The sequence below is a fragment of the Mangifera indica genome, chromosome 18, assembly GCF_011075055.1.
Source record: "Mangifera indica cultivar Alphonso chromosome 18, CATAS_Mindica_2.1, whole genome shotgun sequence".
NCBI classification, from domain to species: Eukaryota; Viridiplantae; Streptophyta; class Magnoliopsida; order Sapindales; family Anacardiaceae; genus Mangifera; species Mangifera indica.
The window spans coordinates 9,360,041-9,379,001 of NC_058154.1; the positions used below are offsets into that span (position 1 = coordinate 9,360,041).

Genomic DNA, 18,961 nt, shown 5'->3' on the forward strand with positions numbered 1-18,961 from the left:
TTTAAAATTTCTCATATACATCTTATCTATATTATTTTTTCTCTAAAATATTATTTTGATTTATATCGATAATATGTATCGTATCATATTGTACAATACTTTTATTATATTATATTAATTTAATATATCATAAAAATATATAACCTTTTTTATATCATATTATATTATAAATGATATATTATATATTATATCATATGATGCAAATATTCATCAACTAATCTCAATATGAACCGGACCAATCATTTACCAAGTTAAGGTTTGGTGTGGTTTTGGAAAATTTGTAATGGCCATTCCCTCGCTTTTGAAAATGACAAATATGTAAAAGAGAAAAAAAAAAAAATCCTCGTTAAGTTCGCAATCCAAAATTCCTGATACTGGTTCAACTCCAGCCCATCGTTCCAAAAAAAGGTATCCGGCTTCAAATGTATTATCTGGCCCACGCTCAGCACGACCAAATAGGTTAAAGCTTCCGTCTGACCTCTCATTAGCCACGTCAAGTTTTTAGACACGTGTCAATTTTCAATTAGACTCATCATCGTGTCCGCAAGGCCACCTATTCAACTCTATTTAAAGTCAAGTACACGAGTGCCCTTAGTTTGTTACTTTCAGATCCCTCTTTACACTCCGGTTCCTTGATCTACGAATTCGTACGGTTCGCTCCTCAATTTCGATTTTCTGTATTTCATGATTCTAGTTTTTATTTCACTTATCTGTGTTTCGAGTCTCAATTGTGTGTTTGTGTGTGTGTGTGTGTGTGTGTTTTTTTTTTTTAATTTTTTGTATGGTTTGGTAGCGTCGTTGAATTGTAATTGTTTCGATTTCTAGATCTGAGATGAAGTGGAGATTGAGATTTTGCAGTTTCTTTCTTAGCATCTAAACAGAGTGTTTTTGAATCATCTGATTGTATTTTTGTTAGATCTGTTGTTCTGTGTAGGTAACGGTATTATTTTGTGCGTGAGTGCTGTATAATGATAGTGAGAATATTTTTTTATTCAGATACGAATACTTTTACTAGAGATTATATATGTGTGATCTTGAGATAGGTGCATTTGAGATTACTAGCTTGCATAATTGGAGGTGCATATGTTAGCTATTGACATGAATTTGCTTTTCCTTCAATGCATAGATTAGAAAATTTTCCAAATATGTCATTGGAGGGTTTTTCTGAGATGGGTCACGGGATACTTTTTTCGCTCTGCAAGAATGTGGATGTCTTATAGTTCCGGAACAGATTTTAGCAGCTAGGATGAATTTTTATAATTTATATGAAGTTTGAGGCCTTAATGTTATGAATCGTTTGTTTTTGTAAATAGAGATATATTTTCTTTTGAACTTTTGATTTTCCTGAATGGTTATAAGATTTGTGTGAAGGAGTGTCATTTTTGTGTAGACCATGGAAAGAATGACTGAAGATTTCTGGTTTTAAAGTTAAGAATCAGACCACATCCAATGGCATATACCTTATGGATTTAGCCGTTCTATCTGTGATTTTAAATAATTCATTGAGCTTGTCATTGTTTTGAAGCAATGCTTGATTCAAAAGTTGTCGTGCTACCTTTCTTGTTAAGAATGTGAATTGCAAGTTGATCATGTTGGGTTTAACGGAATTTGTGTCCTTTATGAATGGTGATGCAGGTATTGCTGGTCTAGTTTGGACCAAATAAGATGGGAGGTGGTTTTAGAGTGCTCCATCTTGTCAGGCCTTTCCTTTCATTTCTCCCTGAAGTTCAGAGTGCTGACAGGAAAGTTCCATTCAGAGAGAAGGTGATATACACCGTGATCTCTCTTTTCATTTTCTTGGTATGCAGTCAACTTCCGCTGTATGGCATACACTCCACAACTGGTGCAGATCCATTCTATTGGATGCGTGTTATCCTTGCTTCAAACCGTGGTACTGTCATGGAGCTTGGAATCACTCCAATTGTGACATCTGGACTTGTGATGCAGCTTCTTGCAGGGTCAAAGATAATCGAAGTTGACAATAATGTACGAGAAGATCGTGCTCTCTTGTAAGAATCATTTAGCCTAAGTTTTTAAAAAGTTGGTTCTTTTTCTCATTTTGTTTGCATTAGAAGATCAGTTTTTCATTACTGTTTTAACTGGCCATTTCTGTTTTCATGTTGAATGCATGTGTTACTTTTAAACTGGCCCAATTTCTTATTGCAGCTTTGTTTATTTCTTTGCTCTTTGTAGCTTCAATATAATATTTTTAATTATTTACAGTTGTGTTTGATAAGTTGTAGTGCAGCCTGCCCTTAATGCATACTTGGAAAGTCATTTGGCTATACATGGCATTTGTCACATTGTTGGTGCAGCTATGTTGTATTAATTCCATAAAATGACTCTTTTCTACCATACAGAAATGGTGCACAGAAGTTGTTGGGTATCCTCATAGCAATTGGTGAAGCAGTTGCTTATGTTCTCTCAGGGATGTATGGCAGCGTTGGCCAACTTGGAGTAGGAAATGCCATTCTTATCATCATTCAGCTCTGCTTTGCCGGTATCATTGTGATCTGTTTGGATGAACTCCTCCAGAAAGGCTATGGTCTGGGCTCTGGAATCTCCCTTTTCATAGCAACCAACATCTGGTGAGCTTTAAGCCCCTTTATTGGACTACATGATAAAAAATTTGCTTTAGTTTTAGGTGTCAAGAATTCTAGTTTGTCTGGTAGATGTTACTATGCCTTAGGTGTCTGTCTCATGGATTGTATTTTGATATATTGCATAAAAGAAGTTTGTTGACTTTTGTTTGTTTGATCATTTCTTTGCAGTGAAAACATCATTTGGAAAGCATTTAGTCCCACAACCATTAACAGTGGAAGAGGAGCTGAATTTGAAGGTGCTGTTATAGCTTTATTCCATCTCTTGATAACTCGAACAGACAAGGTTCGTGCTCTTCGTGAGGCCTTTTACCGACAGAATCTTCCAAATGTGACAAACCTGCTTGCCACAGTCTTGATCTTCTTAATTGTGATCTACTTCCAAGGGTTCCGCGTTGTTTTGCCTGTGAGGTCAAAGAATGCCCGAGGTCAACAGGGTTCATATCCAATCAAATTGTTCTACACCTCAAATATGCCAATCATTTTGCAGTCTGCACTCGTTTCCAACCTGTACTTCATTTCCCAGGTAAAAAGTTAAAGTCTTCTGATTTTCATTTAATCAGTTTGATGACACTTGTCTATACAGTTGCTGTACAGGAAATACAGTGGAAACTTTCTTGTGAATCTATTGGGTATATGGAAGGAATCGGAATACTCTGGTGGCCAATTTGTACCTGTAGGTGGCCTAGCATATTATATTACAGCACCATCGAGGTAGCTAATAACATGTTTTCTTACCTACTTTGCTTGCATTTGCGATTATGAATTTGCTCTTATTTTTACTTTATTTTCCGGCTCTGTTTAGTGATACCAGGATTTCTCCATTGACAAATTACTTGTATTTTGCAGCTTAGCTGATATGGCAGCAAATCCTTTCCATGCATTGTTCTATCTAGTGTTTATGTTGTCAGCTTGTGCACTATTTTCAAAAACTTGGATTGAAGTTTCAGGATCGTCTGCTAGAGATGTTGCCAAGCAACTTAAGGTAACGTCTCTTGTTTAGATTTGATCTAATCTGAAGAAAGTCTCATGGATCATCCTTTTTCTTGTGTCTCGATTGGTTATTCTTCTAGTGTTTCATCTATTGTTTTGACTTAAGTGATACACTGAACCAAAAGAAAATGGAGCATTTCCTCCATGGACCTGATTTTCCATCCCCTTTGTTTGAAAGAGGAACCTGCAACGTGCTTTAAATATCTATGTGCAGTTTTTAATTATTTGAAATGTAATTAAATTTGAGTACAACTCTTCAAACTGATTTGTCTCCCCAGCATTCCTGTGATTGAAGCCCTGCTTTAGCACATTTAGCTCGAATAATCATATCCACTAATCTAGTGATTAAAGAATAATGGTTTTCGAGTTTTGATGAACTCATTGATTATAGAAACATGCCAATTTACTCGCCTACATTGCACAGATGAAATTGACCTTGTCGTAATCTGGAAATTAAAATTGGATCCTAAAGTGTCAAAACTGTTTAATTCCATTCAGTTATCATCCCTATGAAGCACATCATTATATACGGGTTTGTTGTTGATATTATGTGTAGATTACCTCAATAATTAGGCTCATCATATGTGCTAAACTTCTCTCTTGTTTTTAGGAACAACAAATGGTTATGCCTGGGCATAGAGATGCAAACTTACAGAAAGAGCTGAACCGCTACATCCCCACAGCCGCAGCATTCGGAGGCATGTGTATAGGAGCACTGACTGTGTTGGCCGATTTCATGGGAGCTATTGGTTCAGGAACTGGAATTCTACTTGCAGTCACCATCATTTATCAGTACTTCGAGACTTTTGAGAAGGAAAGAGCCAGTGAGCTTGGCTTCTTCGGCTTATAAGGTTATGGCAGCAGTTTTTGGAGAGCTAAAGATATGTATGCAGGCCCTTCTTTAACACCAAAGGTTCAGGTTAGATTTTAGCATAATTGATATGGCATCACAAATCCGCATTTGCACCACCTTAAATTTTGAATGCTTGTTTTTATCTTCGCCTTTGACTCTTTTTCCTTTTGTATCATTGGATCTACTTGAGTGTAACTCTCTTAGATCCAGGATATTTTTCATCTTTAGAAACAAATCAGAGAATTTACTTTTATTTGTTTTTCAAGTTTCAAGCCCTTAACCTTCATCTCTTTTACAATTTTTTTTATCGTTAGCAAATTTGAAGTACTCCAGCTAAGGCACCGTAACAATGTCCGAATTGAAATGAAAGATACGTACTTATGTAATGGGGCCAAAGGGGTATTTTTTGTTCAAGTTTTAATGCAAAGACAAATATATGTTTGCAGAGTTTTAAAAATCCAAAATTTACTAACCACGTTATTTTTGTTTAAATTTGATGTTAATTATAAGAATAAAATTATTATTTAATCAATAATATTAAAAAAACCAAAATTTTGTTTCATTATTCTTTTATAGTTTAAAAAACTAATAATTTTTTCTCTAGAAATTTAAAAAGTTACATATTTCCTTTTGGGGTGTCATTCCTTCTCTTCCATCTCTAGTGACGTATTCTAGCCAATCTCTCATTTGTTGACACTCTTGCATCTTGGACAAAGACGTGACTATTGTTCTTCTATCACAAACGTGACGAATCATCAAGATCCATTGCTTGACAAATGCATTTCTTCCCACCATCTTCATTGCCTTCATGGCCAAAGAATGATTCGAATTTGGATGGATCGACATTAGAAGATTTATTGATCGAACGAAGAGATAAAGATGATGAATCGTCTTTGTCTCTTTGTCAGGCAAAGATGGTTCATCTTTGTTTGATGAAATTAGTTTGGTGGGAAGGTCGATGGTGGGAAGATCAGTCAATGATGAAAATGACATCTAATCGTTGGAGAAGGAAGAAAAAACTTAAAGTATTTAAAATTTTAAAATCTCATAAATATGTATTTAGCTTTGCATTATCCATTGGCCTATGTAATATGTAACGGTGTTGGTGATAATGAATTGAAACATATTTACTTGAATAAATGTGACAGCGCGCATATTAGTTACACCTTCGTAACTATAAACATTAAGAGGGAAATTAATTAATTTAGGTCTTTCCTATCTTCTCATTAATATTCAAGTAAAATTATTATATTATTTTGTCTAAGATTTTCTTTTTGTAACCTTTTATTGGTACCATATTCATTATTTGTTATCTTTTATTCGAACCATATTTCATTATTTTAAATATGAGAAATATTATATAAATTTATTTTGAATATATAAATAAATATATATTTATATATATAATTATATAATTAAATATTATTTTATCTTTAATTTAAAAAAATAATACTATGTATATATATTTTTGATACATAATTTTTGTATATGGATAATATGTCGTTATATGATTGAATATTATTTTATATTTAATTCAAAATCATTTATTCATATGATAACATATCATTTATGTATTCAAATTGTATATTAAAAGTGTGTATACATAATTTTATTAAATTTAAAATTACCCAATCACATAATGACATATATTAATATGTATCTATTCGTTTATTTAAAATAGATACATATAATTTTATTATTTAAATAATTTAACATAATGCCATTGCCAATGGGTGAATTTATGCTCACTCAAAATCAAAGCCCCTAAATTGGAAACTTTATGTTATCATCTTTGACTTAATAATACTTCAGATTAAGGCTATGCTAAAAATCCACCTGAAATTGAAATAGTTGATTGCTTGATTGTTGGTAGACATGTCCAATGGGTCGGGTTGGCTTATGACACGAATCAATCTAGTGCAAAAGGCATGACTCATGGGGAGACAATTTGAAATTTTGTGAGTTGTATCAAAGCCACAGGTTGTGCGGATCAATCTAACATGATCAAAAAAAGAATAAAAAATATAATATAGTAAGATATCTTGATAAAAGTCTATAAAGACATAATCTAATAAGTGAAATCGTTAATAGATGTGAACATGTGAAGTGAGAATATGAGATTTTAAAGTTGAAAGTAAATTTATAATTTGTTTATATATAAGTATTTTTGATATTAGTAATTCTTTTTGTTAGATTAAGAGCGTTTAGATTAAGTTAATTATGATTAATCCAATTAATTCTTCTTTATTAATGTTTGATCTATGAGGCTAAAAATTTTTTTATAAAAAGGTTTTTCACATAAAAATATATTTATTATTATTTTGATTGAACGCAACACAACTGAAAATAAAAATCAGAAGAAATGTGAACGGGAAGATGCCAGCTGGATGTCTCAGTAACGGAGGAATCAGCGGATGTTGGGCCCACTACTACTGACATGTCTGACCGTTACATGTCTTGTCTCTCATAAATCTCCGCCAGGACATCTGCAAATTCACTTTCACAAAGATTAGATTTCAGTCATTCTACCCAAACTACCCTTTCCCGCCACTACTTTTTACAACTCTCTTGGCCTCACAACGGACACGTAAATCCCTTGAAAATAAAGGGCAACAAGGAAGCAGGAACTTAACATCGAAAACGACCCAACATATGAAGTCCCGAAATCCCATTTAGCCATTTACCGATCCTGTCCTTTTATGTCATTTCACTTGCTTCCCCACTGGACCCTGCCTGCGTGCTTTTAAATTATTATTTTCTCTTCCAATTAAAAAATAAAAAAAATTCAAACAACCATTTCATTTCAGCAGTCTGTGGCTCTGTGCTTTCGCACCAAATTTGATCGGAAATTAAACAGTTGAAAATCATCTTCCGTCGTCGGTCCTGTTTAGGTAGGTAAGCTATGGAAACTTCCTGATAGTTTTTGTTTTTGGTTAATTTCTCAGCTAAATATTTTTTCATCTTTCTATTAGTGAGCTGTTTTCTGGTTTGTTTCATGTTTTAACTTTTTTTTAAAAAGCTCATAATTGGTTGTGAAGTTATTAAAACACTTAAAAATTGAGCAATACATGATCAATTTTGATTATAAGGTGTTCTGTTAATCTCGTTACAGAGAAGAGGGTTTCAGTAAGGATTCAACAAGATTTTTCTGGATCTTATGAAATTCGTAATTCTGAATTTCCTTTTTATTTTCAATTTCTTTGTTGTCGTTGGTGTTTAATCTTTTTGTTGCGAGTTTGGTATTGGTTTTGATGTCTTTGCGGATTTGATTTGATTTGCTGGTGGTAGAGAAGAGAAATAGAAGTTGCTACCGACTCGTCTGTCGTTCGTTGTGGTGTTTTGGTTCTTTTGTTTCCTTGAGATTTACGTTAAAGATGGGGTGTTGAAAAGTTCAAATCTTGACTAAAGAAACCTTTTGCAAACCTCTTCCTCTCCTCTGTTTTTCAAAGGTACTAGAATTTCCTATTCTATTTTGTATTTAAAAAGAGAATATGTTTGATATCTTTATATGGTGATTTTATTAGCAGTAGAACTAATCTGAAATGAGATGATAATATATATTATGATAAAATTATGCTTATATATTTTTGATACATAATTTGATATATATATATATATATATATATATATATATATATATATATATATATATATATATATATATATATATATATATATATTATTATGTAATTAGATGATTTTAAATTAAAAATAGAATAACACCCAATTATATGATGACATATTAAGTATAAAAAATCATATAAATATATATAATATTACTTGATATATCAATATTGCCTGTTGGGGTTTACTGTGATGGGGTATTAATACACCAAATTTACAGCCATTAGATTTTCCCCTAAAGTTGGCAATCTAATGGCGTGGAAAGAGGGTTAGTGTTGTTATGGTTTTTTTGAGTAAACATCTGCCTAAAAATTGGATTAAAATAATTATTGAAACATTTTTTAATAGGAAAAACAAGATTTTTTACTATTGGAGTTAGCGAACTATCACTTGATTTTCAAAGACAAAAGGCAGGAATAGGGTAACAGTTTTTTCATTAAAAACTCTTTGATTATGTGAATTTGGTGATTTAAGTGTATATGAGCTTTAATTTTGATTGGTAGTGCTTATTCAGAGTAAGTTTTGTTTATTTTGAGTGAGTTTTGGGGTTTTAGTAGAAATAAATTTGTAAAAATTGGTTAATTTGAGATTTTGGGGGGTCATAAACGTCTAGTTAACTTTAAAATTGTCCATCTCTGCCCTAAAATTATCCACACCAGTCTTTAAATTTCTATGTTAGTCCGTAATTGTTTCGATATCATTTTTGAATTAAAACAAAAATTCATATCATTCATTTGTAAAGACGTCAGAGGTTAGACCTGTAATAAAATACATGTTTGGTTCTTATTAATGAAAAAAATAAAAAAATTTGATATTTTTAATTAAAAAAAATCTGTTTCTTCAACAAAGAGAAGTTCGGTACCTTCATATTTCAAAGAAAAGTAACTTGGTGTAATATTCATCTTTTCTGGAACAACAAAGTCTGAAGTTCTGCCTGTTGATAGCAATAATGTAACTAAAACAAAAAAGGTTCGCATCTCTAAACATTTAATTTCAGAAGTCTTAGACATCCAACGGATATATGTAATGTGTAGTCTCCCGAGATGAGTTTTGAATGAATGTCTTCAAGAAAAAGGACAAGTTTATAATGGTGGTTAGTCAATAGGAAAAGAATATCTAACTCTGTGGAGTATTCATTGGAGCCACGTGATTTTGCTATGAATGTAAATGTAGTAAATGAACAAATGATAAATTTTCACTGTGCTCTGACCCAAATTCAAAGTTTCTTTTTCTATTCTGGTTAATGCTATAGTATAGTAAATTCTCATCTACCCTCATTTACTGGGTTGTTGTTCTAATACTAGTACTATGCCATTCTCCTTCGTAAATTGTAGTGGGTAGCTAGGGAAGAGGCTTTTATTATTGTGGTTTTTGATAGTTTCCTTGGGTGCTTTATGACACCGCATGAGTTGATGAGAGGGCTCTTGCAGATGCTTTAATAATATTGTGTGTGAATGGTTGATTTTACAATCGTGCATTCACTATTAATAATGGAACAACTGGACCCCTTCACTGTCCCAAAAATGATTTTGTTTGAATTCAAATGAATCAATAATTGTAGTAGCCACCATCTACGCTGAAAAAGTGAAAAATTAAAAAGGATTGAATGATCCAATGATAATATACAACTATAACTTAAATTCAGATGCTATGCATCATTTATATAGAGTAAGAAAATCTATATTTATATGGATAAAATTATGTATACAAATAAATTGTATAAATTTATTTATGCACATTGAAATGACAGTTTGTGATTGGTTGATGTTATTATTTACTTTTTCTATCACTTTAAATTCACGTAATCACAAACTGTCACTTCAGTTTGTATAGATAAATTTTTACAATTTATTTATTCGTATAGTTTTATTTATATTATAACCTTATTTGATATATATGGTTTCTTTAGTTAACTAAATGTGACAAATTAACTTGAATATTGTATAATTCCATGTATAATATTGAGTTGAAATATGATGGCCATCTAATTTATTTAAGAGAAAGGTTGGTGTCTGGTGGCCTCAGAATTGAAATATTGAATGGTAGGAATATTTTGACCCAAGTATAATAATAATACACGAACAAACATGAAAGAAAGAATGGTCCCAGCTTAAAATAAAACATTAGTATTACGGATTTTTCATTTCCCCCAATCCTTTTCTCCCCACTTGCTTCTTGTCACATGAATATAATAACTAGCTCCAATTTGTACTTGCCTCAATTACAAAGAAGCATTAACTAAACTTTTTTATGTGATAATCTATGCAGGCTCCAGCTAGCTTCTGCTTATTGATTTGGATGTTATTATTCTTCTTCTGTTCTTTTTTTTTTTCTCTATGCCCTGTTAAAGCTAGACTCTTTTTTGGTCATTGAGAAAAAGTTGTAGAAACTGCAAAGTTTGAGAGGAACCCAAGACGGGAAGATATTCTAATGGTGCTTTCTTGTGAATGGCCTAGGCCTAAGTGTTAAAAGCATATTGTTTGCTGGCCTTTTTCTTTCATCCTTTAACACTCATATCATCATCATAACCCCATATCTTTATTGTCTTCTATTTCTCATTTTTAATTCAGAATCATTTAGAATTTTCATTAGCATCAAAATTTGTAGCTTCTTCTGCAGATGGAATCAGTGAAACCTTCAGCTATGACTCCAACCAAGAGTAAATTGGCACATACTTTTGCTAAAGTTTTTCATATTCGAGCAATATCTGGGGTTGCTCTGGTTGATGGAGTTCAGAAAGTTAAGCATCTAGAGAAGGTGATCAAAGATGATTGGAAACCCGTTAAGAGTACAGGTAGTTGGTCTCAGTTACTTGACGAGGATGATAAAGATGATGAATACAAATTGGCCATGGAAGCTTTTCTTGCAAAGATTTTTGCAACCATTTCTTCGGTTAAAGCTGCGTATAGTCAATTACAATATGCTCAGTCTCCTTATGATGCCGAGGGTATTCAATCTGCTGATCATTTGGTAGTTAAAGAGTTGAAGAATTTGTCTGAATTGAAGCAGTGTTACTTGAAGAAACAATTTGATATTTCACCAGAGAAAACATTGGTTTCTGCAGAAATTCTGGAGCTGAAGAGTCTTGTAAAGACCTACGAAATCATGGGGAATAAGTTAGAATCGCAGCTGAGGCTCAAGGAATCTGAAATCATATTTCTTAAAGAGAAGTTAGAGGAAAACAATGAACAAAACAAGTTAATACATAATAGTCTAAATCAAAGTGGTCAGTTATCTATGCTTGATAATCTTCACTTCTCAGGGTTAAGTACTAGTCATTTTGTTACAGTTCTTCAGCATGCTGTGAAATCTATCCGAGGATTTGTCAGATTGATGATTGATGAGATGAAAACTGCTGGTTGGGATATCGACGCAGCAGCCAGTTCAATTCAACCAAATGTGGTGTATTATAAAGCTGATCACAAATGTTATGCTTTTGAATCCTTTGTTTGCGGGGAAATGTTCAATACTTTTCATTACCGCAATTACTCCCCAGCAAACGAGTCTTTGCCTGAGAGAAAGAAACAACAACAGCAACAACAACAGCTTTTCTTTGAGAGATTCACAGAACTAAAATCTGTGAAAGCAAAGGATTACCTTTCAAGGAAGCCTAAATCATTGTTTGGAAAATTTTGCCGGGTCAAGTACTGGCAAGTGATTCACCAGAAGATGGAATCATCATTTTTTGGCAATCTTAACCACAGGAACCTTCTGAGTTCTGGTGAATTTCCAGATACTGGATTCTTTGCCTCATTTGCAGAAATGGCAAAACGGGTTTGGCTCCTACATTGCTTAGCCTTTACATTCCAGCCTGCGGCCTCCATCTTTCAAGTAAACAAAGGGACTCGATTCTCAGAAGCTTACATGGAAAGCTTAGATGATGAAGCCTTCCTTTCAATGGACAGCACGCAACAATCCGACCCTCGAGTGGCTTTCACAGTTGTTCCAGGTTTCAGAATTGGTAAAACAGTTCTACAGTGCCAGGTTTATCTCTCCCACTTTCAAACTAATTAGTTACAACCATTAATCACCATTTGCCGAGAAAACATTGATTGACTGGAAGGCTATGCACTGAAAAGAATCTTGGCTGTGAACAATGCACGTGTATCTGTCGAATGAGAGACCGCCACATGGCATGAATGACATGTAATGGCTCTCTCATTGGTGTGATACATTGCATCAGTTGGCACCCGAGATCTTCCCCATGGTTTTGATATTTTTTTGCATAAATTAAAGATCAGACAAATGGGGTTGCCTGGTTGATAAGTGTTATGTGGGGACTGTAAGACGCTCCCAGGGATTTTGTCCCTTTTTCTATGTGGCCAATTCGAAAAGCAAATTAGGTAGACTGAATGAATGGTTTTATTTTTATTATGTAAGATAACTTCCTGTCAAATTTTGTTGATATTAGAACAATAACAGAGGGATGTTAGCTGTTTTGCGTCATCACTTGATAATAAAATTGATGTTCTTAATGTACACAATGATTTATTTTATACAGAGCAATGCAATGTGTATATCTTTTGATACATAATTTAAGTATATAGATAATGTGTCATCGTGTGATTGAGTGTTATTTAATTTTAAATTCAAAATTATCCAATCACATAATGATATATTATGTTTAAATTGTTTACCAAAAATGTGTACACATAATTTTATATATATATATATATATATATTCATTTTAGATGGGAAGTTCAACTATTAAGTGTATTATAAATATTGTATAATTTATGCTTTGAGAGCTTTGCCATGTATTGCCAGAAAGAGACCTCTTTGCCTCTTGTTCTTTCCCTTTTTGGGAGGGCTACACCTATATGCTTATGAGATATCCCTTTTTACAGAAATCATCATAGATTTGTAAATTGAATTCTTTAAATAGACAAAATCTATATCTCTCTAATTAAGTTGGATTTGAACCGAGTTAGCTTGACTTTAAAAGTTAGCTTGGTTTGAATTTGTCTAAATTGAATTCAAGCCAAATTTGAGTTAAAAGGTTCGACACAATTTGAAACTGAGTTAAACTTGAGTTAAAAAGTGTTTGATTTGGTTTGGTTCGAATTCATGATTCAAATATGTGATTTAAAATTGTAGGTTGATTCAGTTTGAATTCGTAGTTTGAACTGATAATTTGAATTTATAGTTTGATTTTGTTTAAATTCATAATTCGAATAAGTGATTGTATCTATGATTTGAGTAAAATAATATTGTTTTGTCAATGAAAAATTTGAATTATAAATTCAAATTGAATTGAGTTGAATTATTTTTTATTTAAGTTAGACTCAAGTTACTCTTAATTTTGATTCAATTTATTTAAGTTAGATTATTTTTTTATTCGAATTTAACTCAAACAAGGGATGTTTGGGCTCAGTATCCACACACACTAAATGAAAATGGGTTGGTTTGATTTTATTAAGCCAAAGGTTAGAGACTTAAGACAGTTTGAGTTCGACTCAATCTCTAAATTTGAAATTAAAAGTTCATTTTGAATTTCCAACTAAAGTTTATGACTCATTGAATAAATGACATCATGTCATTTAATTATAAAAAAAAATGATATCGTTTAAATAATTGTTTAATATAATTCAAATTGAGTCAAAAATTAAGCTTAAATCAAACTGAATCATTTGTTTAGTTCAACCTGAAAATTTAAATAGAAAGGGACTAAAGTTGGGTGGAATTGTATTAGTTTCTCAAATGAGGGGTGTTAAAAAAAATCCAATAGTCGTCAACTTATAGTATATAACAAACCCATAGTCACACACACACACATGTATATATATATATATATATATATATATATATATATATATATATATATATATATAAAAGTAATGTTAGATGAATATTTTTTTTAGTATATAATTAAATATATAGATGATATATCATTATATGATTGAACATTATTTTATTTTTAATTAAAAATTACTTAATCATATAATAACACATTATTTGTGTATCCAAAAGTATGTACACAATTTAATTGTAACAATAAAATTATATGTGTCTATTTTGAGTATACAAATAAGTATATATGTGACACTTTTAGAAGAATCTGACATCGGTAAAGTACCAAAAAGATGTTGGATATATGTGTGCATCCCACATTGCTTAAGGATGAAAATATGAGATTGATTAAATTACCTGTGAGCTTTTTAACCTGTCAAGATACGTTTTAATTTGTAAAACTCATAAGTAAAATCATGATAGACTGTGTGTTCAAAATAGATAATATTTTGACATTAGATCGATCTATTAGACAAAAAATGTTATAACACATTTGATCTATATATAGCATTGAATCATAGTGTAAATATATATTAAAGTTAGAAATTGAAACATATAACATGCAAGAGTAAAAGATGCATTTTATTCAAAATATAATTATGATGAGTTGAAAAAAAAAGAAGAAAATAATAAGTATACATAGAAGACACATCGTTTTCAAAAACTAATTGTTGTGGTCTAATTTTTCTTCAAAATGAAGTTAATATAAACCATATATGTTGGTTTGGCAGCTACACAAATAAGTTTCTTTTCTTCAGCTAACTAGCTTGTATATTTTCTAGAGCTCTGGCCATTGTTTTGTGGTCCAATTTATCTTCAAAATGTATGCCTTAAAGAAACTTTGCTACACCATCATCATTGTTATTATTTCTTTTATTTTTTGGAAAATCAATTAGGGGTTAGGGTGATTTGTAGTTAGAACCAATATTTCTAAAACCAGATCGGTGACTGAATTAGTTATCTTACTGGTTCATAGTTCAACCGGTTTGATCGGTTCAATTGGAGAATTAACCGGTTCAATTTATTATCAAATTATAATAAATAGATTTTGTTTAAAAATTTGTAAAAAATAAAATCAATCATAATACCCACACCTATGAAGATTAGAATATATCTTTTTTAAGAATTAATAATTATTTATTTGATTTCAATGAAAAAATTAAAATTAAAAAAGTTTCAATGTTATGATACATAAAAAAAACATAATTTTGTAAATTATTGTCTATAGAAGACATTTTAATGGATATAAAATATTTTTTTATTTTATTTTTTAATTTATTTTTTCTTACAAACATTTAGAAATTTATCTAATTTAATAAAAAATAATCAAATTACTCAAAAAATAATTACAGTTTAAAAAATTCAAAAGTCAAAAATAATCAAACCCAATTTTGACCCTTTTATCTAGTCAAACATGATTTTTGATTGGGTTTGACCGAGTCAAAGGCAAAATTGATTTTTTATATTAATCACACTAGACTTGGAGTTGGTTCCTAGTTCAACTGGTTAAACTGGTCAGTTCTATCCGATTTGATCCAGTCCAATTTTCAAATCATTGGTTAGAACTCTTATACAGTGATTTATAACTCAGATGAATTTTGTTCAAAGCTTATCCTTGAATAAGTTTTAGAGGTTTCGATAAGTGATTAGCGACTATGTAATTCTTACTTGATACTTCACAAGGACAAGGAATGTCACTCAAAGTCAAGGCATTCTAATTCAAAAGGTGAGGGTATATTCTTTCTATATAAATAATATGAGAATGTTTGTAGAAAACTTAGATTGATTAGAATTATATCCATTGTAATCTCAAGAGGATGGGAAATCCTATTTCTACAAAATTTGAATATATCTTTCCCTCCCAAGAATCCTATAAATACAAGGGGGAAAAAAGAGAGACAAAGAGGTGTACAAATATATATATAAATATATATAAGAGCAATGTTATATATATACATTTTAAATATACAATATGAATACACAGATAATATGTTATTATATAATTAGGTGTTATTATATAATAGATATTGTGGTGCGGATAATAAAAACAAAATAAATACTAATTGTTGAGAAAATCATTGTTGTTCTTTTGCAATACACCTCAATCGATAATAACATAGTAGACGTAGACATTTCAATAGTTAGACTAAACCACGTTAAAAGCTTGTGTCTTATTTCTTTATTTTAATTTCCATTTCCATTTCAATAGATATACTATAGTAGATACATCAAAGTCTTTTCATATTCTAATTGTTGCTAAATAATCTTATGTGTAAGACTTGAAATTCAGTATATTAGAAGGTGACGGGAAATTGTATTAATAGTTTGACGTCATAGGAAGGGCACCATATTCCACCTTGACAACTCTAATAGATATTGACAATGGCTTGCAACATAGGGTTTTGAAAATATAATCAATCTTTAGAAGACTTAAAAAGTAGTGTAGAGTACAACTATTTTGCGAGCATAATTATTACACCCTTAAGGCTAGCACATTGTATCTCGAGCAAGGAATGACTTCTAAGACTAAATGAATTATTGACAATCTTTTATATATTATTTAATAGATATATAACTTTATCCTACCGTTAGACACTTTATTAGAAAGTCTCATTTTTAAGAGAGAAATGTCCACAAAAACATTTATACTGTTCATAAAAGCTACTTGCTCTTAATAACCACTAGAGGGATATTAAATCCTCCACCGCTTGCTAGAAAATGGTACACATGTTTGATATACAACTTTTCAATTATTTAATTTATTTTTATGTTTGACATATGTGCTTGGATGCTAGAAAATGGTGATGGGCTTGAAGTTCCTGATAGGTGTATGAGATGTGTAAAGTTTTGGGCCTTGTTTATTGGGCTTTCCTTCACTATGGTGGCCATTTATTTTCATCTCTTTTTAGACGATAATGTCAACTTGGTATCTAGAGCTACAATCTGTACAACTAGGGTGGGATGCAAATCAGCCAGCCCAAATATTTTTTGGCTTGAGTTTGATCCAAATAAAAAATAATTCAGTTTGAGTACATTGAGCCAAAATTAGGTATGACTTGAGTTCTACTCAAATGAAAAATGGTTCAATTCGGTTCAATTTGAATTCGATTTAATTTCGTAGTTCAAATAAATGGTTTGAATTTATAGCTTGATTCAGTTCAAAATCATGGTTTGAATTGATGATTCGAATTTATGAATTGGATTCATGACTCTTAGTTTATGTTTCATTAATAAAATGATGTTATTTTACCTAAATAATATTCAAATTTATTGATTTAAACCATAAATTCAAATTGAACTGAACCACAAATTTGAATCACTAATTCAAACTATGAATTCTAATTGAATTGAGCCACAAATTCGAACCGTTAATTCAAATTATGAATTCGAGTCAAACTGAGCCGAACACCTTTTAATTTGAATTCGATTCAGTTTAAAAAACAAATCAAATCTTTTAATTCAGATTCAGTTCGAATTTGAATCAAACTGAATCAAACCTAGACCGCTTTCAAGATCGAGCTGGCTCAGATCATATCCAAGCCTGCGTACAACATGGAAACTTTTACATAACCTGAATAGTTTTTCTTTTCATCTTGCTTTATTAATTCTTCAATTTCCAAATACCATTTTCATTTGGATACTTCTACTTTTGACTTTATTCGGTGAAATCGCTGGCCTAAAAAGAACTATCCGTCATGACCTGCTTGTAGTGCAGTATTCGAAACTTTCTTTGTGCCGATGCAACTCCTCGTTCCGGTTCATGGTGTTGGAATTCAAACTTACTAGTGGGAAAATTTGCAATAATGGCAATTACACCGAACTTGAGTGAATTTCGGTGCCAGAACATGAAGCGACACAATAGAGAAAGTGAATGGTCGATTTTTTATGTGATTCGGCAAAGAATACCAAGATCATATGGCCATGGTATCACCATTATTTGTATAGTGATGACAAAGAATTACAAAGTTGTGATAAAAACTTCTAAGAATGAGTATATGTTAAGGTCTCTCTATCTCTTTTTCTCCATTAAAAATATAATACAAGTGAAAATTAAGATCAAATGTATAATTATCTTCTGGTAGTTTATTGGACCCTCTAATAAAATATTCAGAGAACTCTAAGATATAAGGCCCTGGAGTTGTTCGGGGCACAAATCTTATTGCGGAAGTTAAAATCTAAAGCTTTGGTGTTGTGACCTTGAATATCATTTGTGAGACAAAAAGTTCTAGCTGGTGTGGTGATTATCTAATTGACACTATAAAGATCAAGGTAGAAGAGGATCAATTTTCTGATCTAGTGGATAAATAAAGTGAAGATATGCAAAACAACAGAGAAGACACTGTAAAAATGATCTAAATTGAACGAATATGTGCAATCAATAAAGCAAACAAATCATATTTTGTTAGTGATTAGACTCTCAAGTGTCTAATTTTAAGAGAACTTGAATTAAGTATTAAAGCTTAAAGTATTGAAGTAAGCTGAAGCTTGGGTTTTGGAATGTGGTTGCACAAGGACGTTATAGGTCGGAATATCACTAATGCTATTCACAGTTATCATTGAGATTCATGGATACAATATTTTATGATATATGATACGTATCCTATAATACGATATAATACAGATAAAAAAAATAAAACGTATCTGAAGATATATTAAATTAATATGATACAATAGACGTATCGTATAACATAAAATATATTATTGATACAGATTGATATACTTTTTTAGAGATTATAAAGATATAATAGAGATATTTATGAGAAATTTTAACTTTTCAAAGGTGTTTGTGATATTATTCAAAATGAAGATGTGTCAATTAGAAATATTTTTAGTATTTTATTAATATTTTGTTATATTTTTTTTAAAAGACATATATTACAATATTATATGATACACAATATATAATATAAAAAATTCAAAAGTCACCATTTCACTAACATGTAATATGAAAGAAGTAGCTTGCATTGAAAATCAAAGTGAACTGGTCTCTTCTCTTTTAGTTGGAAATCTTTAGAAACCTAGCTTAAATCCATTGGTCCAAATATGTTCGTTCTTGTAAAAAATTTAGAAGCTATAATAGACTCACATCTATAATTATGGA

General features: G+C 31.2%; 2 protein-coding genes across 8 annotated transcripts; both read left to right on the top strand.

Moving 5' to 3' along the window:
• Window positions 1-508: 508 nt before the first annotated feature.
• On the top strand, window positions 509-4,711 carry LOC123202198 (protein transport protein Sec61 subunit alpha-like). Its single transcript, XM_044618034.1, has 7 exons — window positions 509-647; window positions 1,636-2,009; window positions 2,361-2,588; window positions 2,772-3,126; window positions 3,187-3,314; window positions 3,450-3,585; window positions 4,204-4,711. Exons 2-7 carry the CDS (start codon window positions 1,666-1,668, stop codon window positions 4,441-4,443), a joined length of 1,431 nt encoding a protein of 476 aa, XP_044473969.1. The 5' UTR covers window positions 509-647; window positions 1,636-1,665; the 3' UTR covers window positions 4,444-4,711.
• A 2,486-nt stretch (window positions 4,712-7,197) lies between these two features.
• On the top strand, window positions 7,198-12,566 carry LOC123202383 (protein GRAVITROPIC IN THE LIGHT 1). Of its 7 annotated transcripts, none has more exons than XM_044618298.1 (3): window positions 7,214-7,341; window positions 7,735-7,895; window positions 10,678-12,566. In XM_044618298.1, exon 3 carries the CDS (start codon window positions 10,690-10,692, stop codon window positions 12,082-12,084), a length of 1,395 nt encoding a protein of 464 aa, XP_044474233.1. In that variant the 5' UTR covers window positions 7,214-7,341; window positions 7,735-7,895; window positions 10,678-10,689; the 3' UTR covers window positions 12,085-12,566. The 7 variants fall into 7 exon arrangements, with proteins under 7 accessions (XP_044474237.1, XP_044474232.1, XP_044474236.1 ...); XM_044618296.1 differs by having other exon boundaries at window positions 7,214-7,337; XM_044618300.1 differs by having other exon boundaries at window positions 7,214-7,337; window positions 10,690-12,566.
• The last annotated feature ends 6,395 nt before the right edge of the window (window positions 12,567-18,961 follow it).